We start from the raw sequence: 13,827 nt of genomic DNA on the forward strand, positions 1-13,827 counted from the left end.
AGCTAGAATATAAAATAAGAACGTCTTATCTTTTCTATTTGCGAAGATATTGCTCATGTAATAAATGAAACACAGTGGCACCCTGCCCACCTCTTTCCATTTTTGGAAATGCTCCTTTATATACACCTATATATATATGAATAACCAATTGAAACCTCAGAATGACCCCCCTAGCCATTTTAACGTGTTTGGATGCCATTCCTTTCTTTCAAACTAAGATTTCAAGGAGTAGGTTGTGTCTTTAGTCTGCTTGAAATTTCATATTTTTTTAGACTGAAATACAGCTTAGTTACTAAACTTGATAAATTATAGTGGAATTCTATGGTATTGATGTAGTGATTTACAATTTTTTAGTTATTCAAATTTATATATAAAACCCCCAAAACATTTTCATTGCATATTCTCCACGTGCAAAATTTTTAAAGGCTTAGCAACCTATGTCAAGCAGCAACCCGAGTACAAAGGTCGTAACTAGATTATCCATGTGCAAAATTTTCAAAGGCTTAGCAACCTATGTCAAGCAGCAACCAAGTACAAAGGTCGTAACTAGAAGAGATAATTGTTTGCTTTACTTCTTTATTTACTGTTCTTTGTTTTAAGAAAAATAAGTTTAAGAAATTATTTGTAAATAGCAATAATCTATATTCATATTATTGGATATGGTATCATGAGTGCACGTGTGCTGTGCATCATTTTAACTTTTGTACTGATAGCCAGGCACGACTGAAAGATCAATATAATAAATATATATAAATTTCAGATTCTTGGCCACAGACTCAAATGTGTGACCAAACATGGGATGTCATTAATATATATTGGGCACTTCTTCCATTGCAGCCTGTAATGATAAGATTTAAAGGGCCTATCATCTTCATTGGTTAGCCCTTCCACAAACTTGTCAGTAAGTAATCTTCCTAATCCACTGAAAACATTGCAGGGTAAGCCTTACCGTTCAAACTGTGTAGACTGTCCATATAAGTGACCAATCCCTTTGTGGTACCCCTATAACTCAGCTTGATGGATTGCTCAGTTTTCCACCAGTCAAATGTATGGCACAACTTGAAAATAACTGTTGCAGTGCTAAAGTTGAGCTTCACTCTAGTGCTTTAACTTTCTCACTAAGGGCTCGGTTCCAGGGACCAACCTCATTACTATTTTGTACTTGTTATAGTTTTCACACTATAATTTTTGATACAGTATATATATATCTTCACAGAATTTTGCAGATTATCAGTAAACATTACAAGGTTTTCATACACAAAATATCAGATTTCTTTTATTAAGTTTTAAGATTTTTTGAGAAATGATGACATGCATTTTTTCTTTTGGAATAGTGACTACCAACATGCAATGTAATTTTGATTTTATGCATCAAACAGTTGTCAGATTTCACATGTGAAATCTCTATAAGCTCCAGATAATTATCAAGTTTTTTTAAAAAAAACTTTATATGTTATTTTCACTATTTTATCTCTATACGGATTTGGTCGATTTGACCAACTTCGTAACCACCATAAAAAATGACTACAAATTGTAACACAAATACAAGTGTTTAGGCTAAATAGCTTAAATCTCATACCATTATACATACATACTATATATATATATATATATATATATATGTGTGTTTATTATTTTTATTTTATTGACCTTTCAGTTATGTCTGACTAACATTACAGAAGTCACAATGATGTGAAGCACATGCACTCATTTTAACGTATCCAGTAGTATAAAATTGGTCTTTACAAAGTGACTTGTCTTGGCTTTGTTCTAGTGGACCAGTATTTTGTAAAATAGTCACATTAAATATGTATATATATATATATATATATATATTATTTTTCTTAAAACATAGAACAGTAAACAGAAAATGATGTCTACTACTTATGATTGTAAAGAAGCTTGCTGTACCTGGCATGCTAAGACTTGCCAAATTTTGCATGTGGAGGATATAAAACAAAATAACATTTTTAGGTTTTATATATTCATTTTGAAATACAAAAAATTATAAATTACTCTACCAATATTGCAAAATTCCACTGTAATTTATCAAGCTTAGTAACTAAACTGTACTTGGGTCTAAAAAAAATAGTTTTCCGAACAATGTTTTCAGTTACCCCTTCCTTCCGAGATAGGAGACAAAAGAAATAATCTTGGGAAATTCCCACCTTCAAGAGGCTGAGAAAACCATGTGGGGGAAATTCTGAGCTTTTGATTGGTTATAAACACATGAGAGAACAAAGCAGGTGTACATAGGCAAGTATTTCCAAAAATGGAAGAGGTGGGTGGGACCACATTGTTTAATTTGTTAAATATAGTGATATCTCAGCAAATAGAAAAGATAGGAGGTTCTTATTTTATATTCTAACTTGTTGATATCAGTAATTTGAGTTTCTAATTCATAAGAAACTAGACTTTGTATTTGAACATCAAACAAAGCTGCATTTAACATACCATGTGACACACAAAAATTGATATTTAGGTTTTTTTAAAATATTTACTTTTAAATAAGAAATTAACTAATGTATAATACTAAAATTTGAATTATTATTCACAATTTTATACTAAACTTATTGGCATACATTCATTAATTTGGAGTTCAATAGAATTTTGAATGTAAGTCTACAAACGTTTTGACATGCCCTTTGACCCCTTACCATAGGTTTAATATAGTTTAGGGCCAGGCTTTCTAACACTCAAGGTCAGCTATTGTACAGCCTGATCTGGAGACCAGCCTTTCCAAGCAGTTACGTGTCTGAAACATTTCAGGAAATGGTCTAAACCTTCTTAAATTGTGTTTTTGACTGTCAGGAGTATGATATGCTTTGCTTCACTCGCACAGACCCTTGGTCATGGTCATAACTTTCCCTTACAATTTCTTGGCCATCACCTGACTGATACATCATTGTCATCAGGAGCACAGTGTTGTGGGCATGTTAGGGAACTTGGACTCTTGTTTGAGTAGTCAATCCCTAGTCCAAGGCAGCTGAGCATTGAGTTTCTGTTGGCTCTGTGTGACCACAGGCTCCTATCCGTGGCCACTCTTCTGGCTAAGAAAGGATTGCTAGTGTCCTATGGTACACTGTCTTTACTGTTCAGTCCCTTCTGTCTCACTGCCAGTGAGATAGCTCCTATTGGCAGATATCATCCATCAATGGCACCTCTGGTCTCTCTTGATCATTTTTGGATGGCTTTAACCAGAGGTGGAGTTAAGTTACTCTGGCTGATGAAGTTCTGAAAGTTGTATATAAACTGCCTCATTTGGTCTTGGACTCTATAGATACCACACTGTTATCAGTAACCCTCAGTTGTCCATGCTTCCTTTGCACAGAAGTTGATTATCAAGGGAAGAGCATGAACAGCTGTTCTTGGTACACGATACATCGGCTGCAAGGGGGTGGAAGCTATGGCCACCACAGTATTAGCAAAATTCCAAGAAGGGACTTCTCATCAAACAATTGTTTCCCTCTATTGACCAACTCTTCCTCTTGATCATAAGTTCTTTGAGTTGTAGAAAATGCCATATCCACAACAGTGGGAGTAAAGGGAAATACAAACATATGCAGGAAAACAGAAAACTCTGCAATGATGTACCCTTTGGTCATGGCATAAAAATATTCTTCCCGTCTATCAACTGTATCATATTTTCAGGTATTACTGATTTTTCATTAAGTGATGGGATAGGTCCACTGAATAACAAGAGATTGATCAAAATATTTATCACAGAATAGTTCTGAATTTTTTTTTAATAACTTGGTTCAAGAGAACGAAATGGAGACTGGATATAAATTAAGACAAACAAATAATCTATTATGTACACTAACAGTATGTGTTCTTGCTTGTTTGGCAACAGTCAGTCACCTTTACTCAACTAGAGGTAAATTCTGTCATCCACTAGACTGTTTAAATTTTCCATTTCATAATTCAAAGTTATCATCATACTTACCCAGAGTGACTAGTGCTCCTAATGTGACTGGCTATTCTCATTCAAAATTAAGGGAGGTTCTAGCCACAAGGCATCACCTAACCTAATGTTGGAGTCTGTCAGTATCTTTTCACAATGTGCAGTGTTACAGTCAGACCTTCTATGGTCAGGTGTTATGTGAAAACTACACATAGCTAGAATAACTAACAAACTAAAAAAAATACCATATTAAAATAAGGTAGAAAACTTGTATACCAACAAATACTTACAAGAAATCCATAACTGTTCAGCTCACACTAAATTAAAGAAACATCCCATACAGTATCATGAATTTAGATTTTTTAAAGTCCTTTGACAAGTATTCAGAAAAATATAACACTTAATAGAATCCCACTGATGGCATTCCTCCAAAGAGTAGAATGATCATTGTCAGTTTTATACTCTCTTTTTAACTTTTGTTATCAGTGTCTTAAAATTTCAAGTTTTTTTATTAATCCCTTGGGTGGTAAGTTATCAGAAGCCTTCCGACAAGACTAGATTCATAACTTCAGAAAGACAGAAACCATATCAGTGTGTGTTGAGCAGATACTTAGGAGATTTATGGAAACATTTCATACTTTAACAGAAAAATACTTAATGTGAATCACTTCATACATGTAGGATGCAAATATACACAATGCACTTTTAAAAACTTGTGTATAGTTTGTACATTAAACTTATTTTAGAGCTGAAATTACCTCCCCCCCAACACCACAAAAAAAAAAAAGAAGTTTCAGTGCATTTCTGCACTAAAAGAACTAAAATTAGTTTTAACAAAAGGAAAGTGTCTCTTTTTACTGTGCTTAAATAAAATGTTATATAATGAAACAGTATTGTTAATTATTTTTCAATTTGGCATAAACAGCTTTTTAGTATCCATGAATATATGTACTATTATGTGAAGGTACTTTTACTCTTAGGAGAAGAGTTTGACATGGAAGCTCTACGTGTAGATAACTACAGCACCCTGCCCTTGGTGTGCACCTCGTCTACTGATTAATATGATTGATGTGTAATGGTGTAAGTACTTGTTTCTCTCCAGGTGAGTAAGAGACGGGGTGGAAAAGTCCTTAAGACTGGCATGGTCAAGAAACTGAAAGTTGAACCTGAGAAAGAGGTAAGGTTTTAAATAGTACACTAAATTAATTTTGAAAATGACACTGTTCAAATGAAGTATGTAGTTGGTTAGCTACTTTATGTAATGTAATAGAGGTAAGAGTTTTGTGATTATGGTAATTTTTAAAGTTAACAGCTATAAAATATTTTTTCTTGCATCCATATAAAAATTATTTTCATTATCCTGTAAGCCTTTATTGCATCAACGAGAGTGAAGCAAATAAAAATGTCAATTGTACCTACTTGTTAAGATGTTTTTGAAGGAAGTATAAAAACCTGTAGTATTCAGTTGGAATAAGCAGGAATATTAATTTTTAAAAAGTGCATATAACAAAGCTCTTCAACTGAAAGATTCTTAAATATACTATATGTCACATGCAGTTCATGTGATTTTAGTATAATGTCTTGGTACCAAAATACATTATTTAAATGTTTTGTGTATGTATGTATTTTGGAAATACGTACTTATTATTTCTAAACTATCATGTTGTAAAGTATGGAAGTTAAAAAGGAATTTAGAATGTTTAAAATGAACTATTTTTGTTTTATAAATATTAAATTAACCACCAAAACTTGATGGTTCAGATGCAACCATATTTATCAAAACAGTTGAAAAAGGAGTAATATTAATTGTGAACATTTGAGTCTCAGTTGGGTGGAATACAGGAACTTGACATGCTGGTTGTAATGGGTCAGAATATACTAACTAATATGGAAATGTGTTTTTTGTGATTAAAGAAATAGAATTTACTTTCACATCTGGCATTGCATTTTATAATGAACATGTTGGTTAATTTGATCAAACTAATAGAACAGTATTATTTGTATACACACACACGTATATATATTGTACAACATAAGAAGGCCAATAATATTCTGGTTAGAAACTCTCATATTAGACTAAAACACAGTCTCTCATCCTTTAGCTAATTTTTATTTCAGGAGGAAAAGCCCACAGATGCATGGTCTCGTTATTTGGCTGAAGTGAAGAAATACAAGCAGCATGCATGTGAAGACGACAGCAAAACGAGGCCTTTAGTAAAATAGTGAAAAACAGTTGTTGTGGTAGCATTGTACAACATTCCTGAATCATTCAGGAAAACATATGTAGAATATGTGGCCTGACATTATAAATTAATAGTTTTTTTTTTTCACAGAACACATTTTTGGAGACTCCAGTTGTACCAGTTACTTTCATTTTAAGTATCTATATACTTATAGTAAAGTTCTATAAATTTTAACATTCCCATTTTATCTCTTAAACCTAAAATACATTCACCACTGGGAGAACTTTACAAACTTTTTTTTTTGTAAATACACTGACAGACACAAAAAAATGTATAATAATAATCCTCAAATTTTAATGGTATCTCAGTTATTTAGGTAATGTAATAATGACAGATATAAAATCTTGTTTCTTGTAATTTTTTTTACCCAAGTGTCTCATTATGTGTATTTGACCTTTTTTTGTGCAATTAAATTTGTCTTAAACATACTGTATTTGTAGATTTGTAATTTAAAATAAAACATTTTGATACACAAGGCTGTTTTATTTCAGATTATATTTACATTTTATAAACAAGAATAATTACTCTGATATATATATATATATATATATCTACCCAACTGTCATTTCAGTGTCTTATTTAATGTAATCAATATACCACCTTTAATTTTTAAAACACATTAACTACAAAAGCTGTAAGTTAAGCATTCTTAACTAATTATATTTTCAATTTTTGTGAAATAACTAGTTACATAAAGAAAATGTTATTCTTTGAAAAAAAAACAACAAACAAACAAAACAGCTCATCTTTCCTAGGAGGAGGATAGGTTGAATCACTAAGTACTAATAATAGCCAGTACTGATAATGTGAAATAAGTGTATGAGATTTTATTTTTTTATGATGGTATTAAATGATTACAGACCAATTACACAAAGCTATATTACAATTACCAATTCCACTATGGCTAGTTTCATAGTTTTTGAAAACTTGATGACACTGAAATTACAACTTTGAATTAGCAAAGACTCTAATAAATTTTGGAATGTAACTGCTGGAAATGATAAAACCTTTGAAGAATTTTACAATGTGCAGGGACTGAAGCAAAACATGGAGATTTACACACACTTTATAATATATCATAATTGAAGCAGAACTTGTATTTAGTAATTATGAATCACATTTTTGTACATACTCTTTTTTTCAAGACATTAGAAAGTGTTTTAAATGACACTTTTATCTAAAGTGCTCAACAAACATTCTTATTTAATAAAACAATTGACTACTTCAGTGATAAATTATAGAAACACCATACTGTTAGTTACTATTTTAAAACTTGGGCACTGGGAAGCTAGGGAAGGGTACCAGTATTTCAACAGTGTCTAATGATCAACTTGTTTTGCTTAGGCAACAAATGAAAAGCACACTTAAAACAGATGTCTTTGATTCTGTTGTCTTTGTTCTCTTGTAATTTGTTACAAGTTTTGTATTACATATAAAACCTCAGGTTGCTTCATTCACAGGGAGAAACATTCTCAGTGGGATTAAGCAAAATTTTCACTTCGTCTAAGATGCTGGATAGAAGTTGACTGTTGGTGCTCTTGCCATCTATTGTTAACTTGGAATTCTGAAAAAAAATTCAACAGTAAAGTTTCAGTGCTGGTGTGGCTTCTCCAGTTGTGTATGTAAGTTTTAGTTAAAAAATAGCAACCCTTTAATTGTAGAATCTTTATCATGAGAAACTTTCCTAACCTAAAATTCTCTGGAGTACAGGTGGTACCATATAACCAAAATTACTACAAAGAAATCAGGTGTCAATTAGAATGGCAACACCATAAAAGCTGATCTGGAAATAAATTATTTAACAGTCCCAGTTTAAATAGTTGGAATAATCTTGATGGAAAATTTGACACTTTTACTTATATTCATATTTGTACACTTAAGTTAAAGAAACCATTTGAAATGTTAGATAAGAGCCAATAATTTGAATTTTTCTACAAGTCAGTGTAAAGAGAATGTAAGGTTTTCTAACACACTAGTACTTTTATTTTCTTAACATTTTAATATAGTCTTTCAAGTAAACATTATTTTATCTAATTTCATTCCATACAGTTTATTTCTGGCATATTCTTTAGCATGCACTGATAAACTTCCTGAGGTGGAGTGCTTATAATATCAAAATTGTAGTTTATACACATCTTAAATGCTGTTTCGTATAATTTTTCCAAAAAACTCCATTTACTTACCACTTGCTTGGCTAATAAGCAAACGTGATCTCCTTGAATTGATCGACTGTATAAAGAGGCACTCAATGCAACCTGTTCTACAACTGAATATAAAATTTGGTGTAAACAGTTATTTACAGAAAAAACAATAATGTATTATATATATAAATGAAACAAAATATTCATTTAGGCTCTAAAAATAAATTTATCTAGTTAATTCTAGGTTATTGTTATCAAAATAATTGCAACTAAATATTACCAGCCATTATCCAGTATTTTGAAGCTGATCATTTACCAGACACTAAATCCAAGCTTTTTTTCACAACTTCAATTAAAAGCAAGTCATGTCAAAATTTTCTTTGATAATTAGTTAATTTTTATATAATACCAAATACTACCATGCCACTTAAAATTACACTTTAATACAAGTATGTATAACCAAAAAACTGATTATGTTTAAGCTTTAACCCCTTCTGTGATTTTGCCCAAGATTATCTGGATTGATACATGACATATTTCAGTGAAACTACATTAAAGAATAGGAATACTTTTCTCTAGTGTTTATGATGCATAATTCAGAATAAATCCAATAGAGATCACCACAAACAGCATTTCCAATGCCATCTACCAAGTACTGATTGTAATACATGATAGTATATGCAAATAGTTTTGGGTAAATAATTAAAAATACGACAAGAAATAGTGTGCCCAAATTAACTTGGATACATATTTTTTGAAACATGGAAGGTACCAGAGTTAATTCCCTTAGGTATTGTATTTTGTTCTACTACTACATCAAGAATACACAAATGCAAGGCGACAGTCTACGTGCAAAATTTTACTTGTTCTAGAAATAATTAGAATCTGGTTGCACGTTTATTTCCAAGAATACATTTAAATAATAAATACTTCGAATGTCTTGAGTAGTATCCAAAGAGGTGCTTATTATTATTTAACCAGTTCTGTGTCAGGCTTGATTCAAAAATGAGCTCAGAACAAGTCAGGTTTTTATTTCACTTTTTGATAGCCTTTACTTTTATATTAGTGAAACAAAGCCATGACTTTATTATATTTCTGCACAAAATATACTCATAAAATAAATGTTTCAGATACCATGATGACATGCATTTTAAATTCCAAGGACATACGACTAGAATGAGGTGGTACAACAACTGACTTTGTACATTAATGCAGTGAAATAAACTACACACATTACTGTTTCAAAGTTTCCTCAAAACCACAGTGGCACAATTAACTTCATGATCAAGATCTGGAAAAAAAAAACTATAAGCAAACCATTCATTAAAATATTGTTCTACTGAATAGCTGCTCGTGGTGTTAGTTATGAAGGACAAACTTTGGAATATTGTATTTATGGCAAAGCTACTAAGGCTATTGGCTGCTGTCCCTAATTTTGAACTTCTGATAGAGGGAAGGCAGAAGATTCGTCTGCACCCTAACTTTGGAATAAAGTGTAGTACAGTGAGGATTAATTACTTTATAAGAAATCTTCCATGCTGTTACTCAAACTACTTCCTACATTATTGCTTACAGTTTTCATTGTAAGAAGCTTCCGAGAATAAATGGCTAGCCAATCACAGACAACAAATCTTAAACTCTATAAAATCCTTCTACTGTATGTGGATGTTAGTTTCCAATACCACATTTAAACATACCACGACATAACAATTCACCGGAGCTAAATCAGGAGACTTCACAGGTATGGGTTAAATGGAATTGTTAGTATTCCAGTCTCTTATGCAATCTTTTGCATGAAAACAACCACTGATTTCAAGATGTAACTAGAAGCCTGTGGACCTCTGTCAATTTTATTATTTTGTTAACAGTACCAGAAAATGTACCAGTTTCATCACAATGTATTTTTAGGTTGGAGGGTTCTTTTTTTTTGTAATTGGAGCCTTCACTTTTGCACAACATATTGCTACAGATTAACTTGGGGTGTGGCTTTGGAGGCCAGCTATTGTCCCAAATGCTCGACTGTGCAAGTTTTTCTACTTCCAAGAAGATTAATGAAAGTTCCGTTCCAAATGCTGTGTCCTTTGTCGCTACTTCATTTAAAAATTTCATCAGGAAGGGTATATTCTTCCACTTACTATGTTTATTCTTGGTGGTATTATACTATCATTTACGATGAACCAAATACGCAGACACTAAAAATTTCACCTGAGATTCTGTGGCTCATACTGGGGTGACACACAACTGCATTAGTATATACAAGTCATTCAACTCTTTGAACTTTACCTGTAGTTTCCAAATTTCATTTGCACAATCTCTAGAATATCAAGTAAATATCAGAAGTTTTTTTTTCCCAATAAAACTGTATTTTATCCATTATTTTCTCTACCCTAACACTATGTGGGAGTGGTCCATTTGACTGATCTTATAACCACCACAAAAAATATAAAATAAATGTAAATTATCTCTCTCTTTTTTTTTATTTCTAGAATGACTGCAGATGGAAACATAAAATTACAATTATTTATCCTATACAGACTTAGACTTGTAACAGTTTACATCTGTTTTGATTTTAATGGTTTTTGAACTGCGTCTAACTACTAAACCAGCATTTACAGCTTTGTCTAGCACATAGCTCAAGAGACAGTAAACAAAGCATTGAATTACATAACACACAAGGAACTCACTGCATACCTTGCTGAAAATTGTTTTTCATTTAGGATTTCTTATTTAACCTAACAAGTATATAATTTGTACATTTTAGTTACTTTTATAGCAATAAATAAAAAAACATACATTAAAAAAAAACAAGAAATTGGCATCTTGTTTTTGCTCTCGGACCCAGACAAACCATAAACCAATTTTTTTTGTAAAGATGATATTAGTACATAAGTTACTTATTTCTTTCAAATATACAGTTAAGAACACAAAATATTAATGCACAAAAAATGTCATGACTATCATAATTTAACTGACTTTCAAACTATGCTGTAAGTGGAGTAACCACCTTACCTGGTCAAGGTGACCTCAATGATGGCAACAATGAATCTTTTGGACGATTAACTTAAAACCTATCACGAGAATTTATTTTTTATAATTGTTGATATTTATTTGGAAGAAGAATGTGGCAAGTAGTTTTGACTTTCTAGTTTACATTTCTAAAAAGGAAATAGATTTGGGGCTATAAAATTAATTAAGTCTTAATTAAGTGATATCTTTATTATAAATGTATAATTTATGTTAAACTCAGGAAATCATATATGGGTAAAATGGGCAATTCAGAGCAAACAAGTATATGATATGATACAGAGATGGAAGAAATTATGAAAACTTATATCAAAACTTGATTTATAAACTATGTTTTAATGCCAACTTTGATATATATCGATAATAAAGTAGTTTAATGAAATTTTAAGTGTAACCGTAAAAGATTATGACGTGTACACTTTAACCTCCCACTTGTGCACATAGAATTAAAATGTGATTACTGTTTTGCATTCGATGACATGCGCTAAAAACATTATTCATCATGAACTAATTAATATAATGATAAATTGTGAAATTATTGGATTCAAATAATTCAAACTGGAAAGTAGAAGCAAAGTAACTAGTAATAAAGAAGTCAAAATTACCTGTAAAATGACAATGGAAGCAGATTTTGGAGAGCATGTGGGAAAACTCGTAATCTACTCTTTCTAGAATTAAGGTATTTTTTGCTGAAAGATCACCACTACTTAGTAACTCAGTGAATGTATCCCTAAAATTGAAAAATAAAATGGTTATACATAAGTTAATAAACAAAAATGTGTATCTAAAAGAACAGTAAAAGTGACACCCTTTTGCAATCGTAAGTTATGATAGAGTTATTATTTAAGTATCTTCTAAGAAATGGTAACATCTTAAAATCTAAAAACGTTTCTTCGTGGCTCTGATATCTAAAAAAGGATATACATTTTTAGGTAGTACAATGTTTCATATATTAGAAAATTTTTCAGAGAAGAACTTTTTAATTACTTTTTAACGAGCCAAATTTATTACTACTATAACAATTGTTGGGAATCTTGTTTCCAGTGAAAGATGCGTTTACTGGTTGAAGAAATCTAAAGGATTACACACACACACGCACATTAGTAGGACCTGTTATTTGTGTACAGATAGGCTACGTTGTTATATTTAGTAAAGGTTTGATATTAAGCCTCTACATCATTCATGGATTCTTTCTTTTTTTTTCACTAAAGTTTCACAGTGAGAAAGAGAAATATTCAGAGTTAATTTATGTGTAACTTTACATGCAAATAGTAACATTAATGTTCTACACCAATATTCATGTACCATATATTTATCAACTGAGTCAACATCTGTTTACTTTTATATCTGGCCTATCTGAAGTCCAGTCACTACAGAGTATGATATTTTGTATAAACCTTGATTTAACAGCAATCAACTGTGTGTGTGTGTGTGTGTGTTTGTATAGTTCAAAACACTACACATAAGGTTTTAGAAATTATTTAAATTCAGACATGCATGTTATGCTATTAATTTCAAGTATTTGCTTTTAACTTCTGTTTCCTAAAGCCAGCAAAATTTTAACTTTAGTTACACTGCATGTTATTTATATGTAAAAATCTGTAACTTGACATGATATATTGAATCACATAACTGTCATAAGTTACCAGTATGATACAAAAACTATATACTGAATAATAACTTGTCTGTTCAAACCTAACTAAAGCCATTCTCAAGAGATGCTAAGGTTAAAGACAATACACCATTTTCAGACTATCCTTTTTCTTTGGTTGGATAAAACATACAAGTCAACCTCTTGAAAAACATATTTTTGTTCTGGAGCAGATAAAACAATGTAAGTATGGGGCATTTTGTCAAATCCAGTTTTGTTTTTCCTCACCTTTTATACATGGACCCAATAAAATAAGCTGAAACTGGAAGATGCAGCTTAAAATCAAGTTTTTCATGGGTTGATCCCCCATCAGTCTAAAAAACAACAAGAAAAAAATTGAAACTACATGAAAGATTAAAGGTATCTTATAAAAGTAACTGTAATTAGTAGAATCAAAGAAATAGATCACTCAAATTTAAAAAAATCTACTCATACATACACTATGTATAATTCTTGAAAATGAATGATACAAAGGGTTTATTACGATGTAAAAAAAGAAACAACAGCAAATTTCTCTCAATAGTTTAGATCATATTTTGTAAGCCATTAATATAAAAGTCATCTGGAATGGTTTTTTTTGTCATGCATACTGTAAATTTGGAAAGTTGCCTAATTAATTTTAGAAAAGAATTAGCAAGTGATAAAAAGTAGTGTTTCAATACTTCACTTACCACAATCATGTAGGTGAATGTACCTCTTAACATCTGTGGCATAACCACTTTATCTACATCAAAAGCAAACTGTCCCTCATTAGTAGTTCCTGGTGGCAGTTGAAATGGCACTTTGACACTGTTTTGGTTGTTTCCATCAGTCTAAATCAAAAATTAACACTTCGATTAATTTTGAAGGTAATTTAACAGTAAA

General features: G+C 31.2%; 2 protein-coding genes across 3 annotated transcripts in view; one reads left to right on the top strand and one right to left on the bottom strand.

Annotated features, from left to right (window-relative positions):
- LOC106461574 (uncharacterized protein C19orf43-like) overlaps positions 1–6,619 on the top strand; it is a 17,836-nt gene extending 11,217 nt beyond the window's left edge. Inside the window, exons 2-3 of one of the 2 annotated variants that reach the window (XM_013921413.2) lie at positions 5,007–5,081; positions 6,023–6,619. In XM_013921413.2, coding sequence (XP_013776867.2) covers positions 5,007–5,081; positions 6,023–6,127 — 180 coding nt within the window. In that variant the 3' untranslated portion in view covers positions 6,128–6,619. The remainder of the gene's footprint in view (positions 1–5,006; positions 5,082–6,022) is intronic. The other variant, XM_013921412.2, reaches the window with a different exon arrangement.
- Positions 6,620–7,063: 444 nt separating this feature from the next.
- LOC106461571 (AP-3 complex subunit delta-1-like) overlaps positions 7,064–13,827 on the bottom strand; it is a 98,576-nt gene continuing 91,812 nt past the window's right edge. Inside the window, exons 27-31 of the mRNA XM_022388573.1 lie at positions 13,635–13,775; positions 13,192–13,277; positions 11,918–12,042; positions 8,331–8,413; positions 7,064–7,711 (exon numbers count right to left, since the gene is read on the bottom strand). Coding sequence (XP_022244281.1) covers positions 7,598–7,711; positions 8,331–8,413; positions 11,918–12,042; positions 13,192–13,277; positions 13,635–13,775 — 549 coding nt within the window. The 3' untranslated portion in view covers positions 7,064–7,597. The remainder of the gene's footprint in view (positions 7,712–8,330; positions 8,414–11,917; positions 12,043–13,191; positions 13,278–13,634; positions 13,776–13,827) is intronic.

Source organism: Limulus polyphemus, unplaced genomic scaffold, assembly GCF_000517525.1.
Source record: "Limulus polyphemus unplaced genomic scaffold, Limulus_polyphemus-2.1.2 Scaffold989, whole genome shotgun sequence".
NCBI lineage: Eukaryota > Metazoa > Arthropoda > Merostomata > Xiphosura > Limulidae > Limulus > Limulus polyphemus.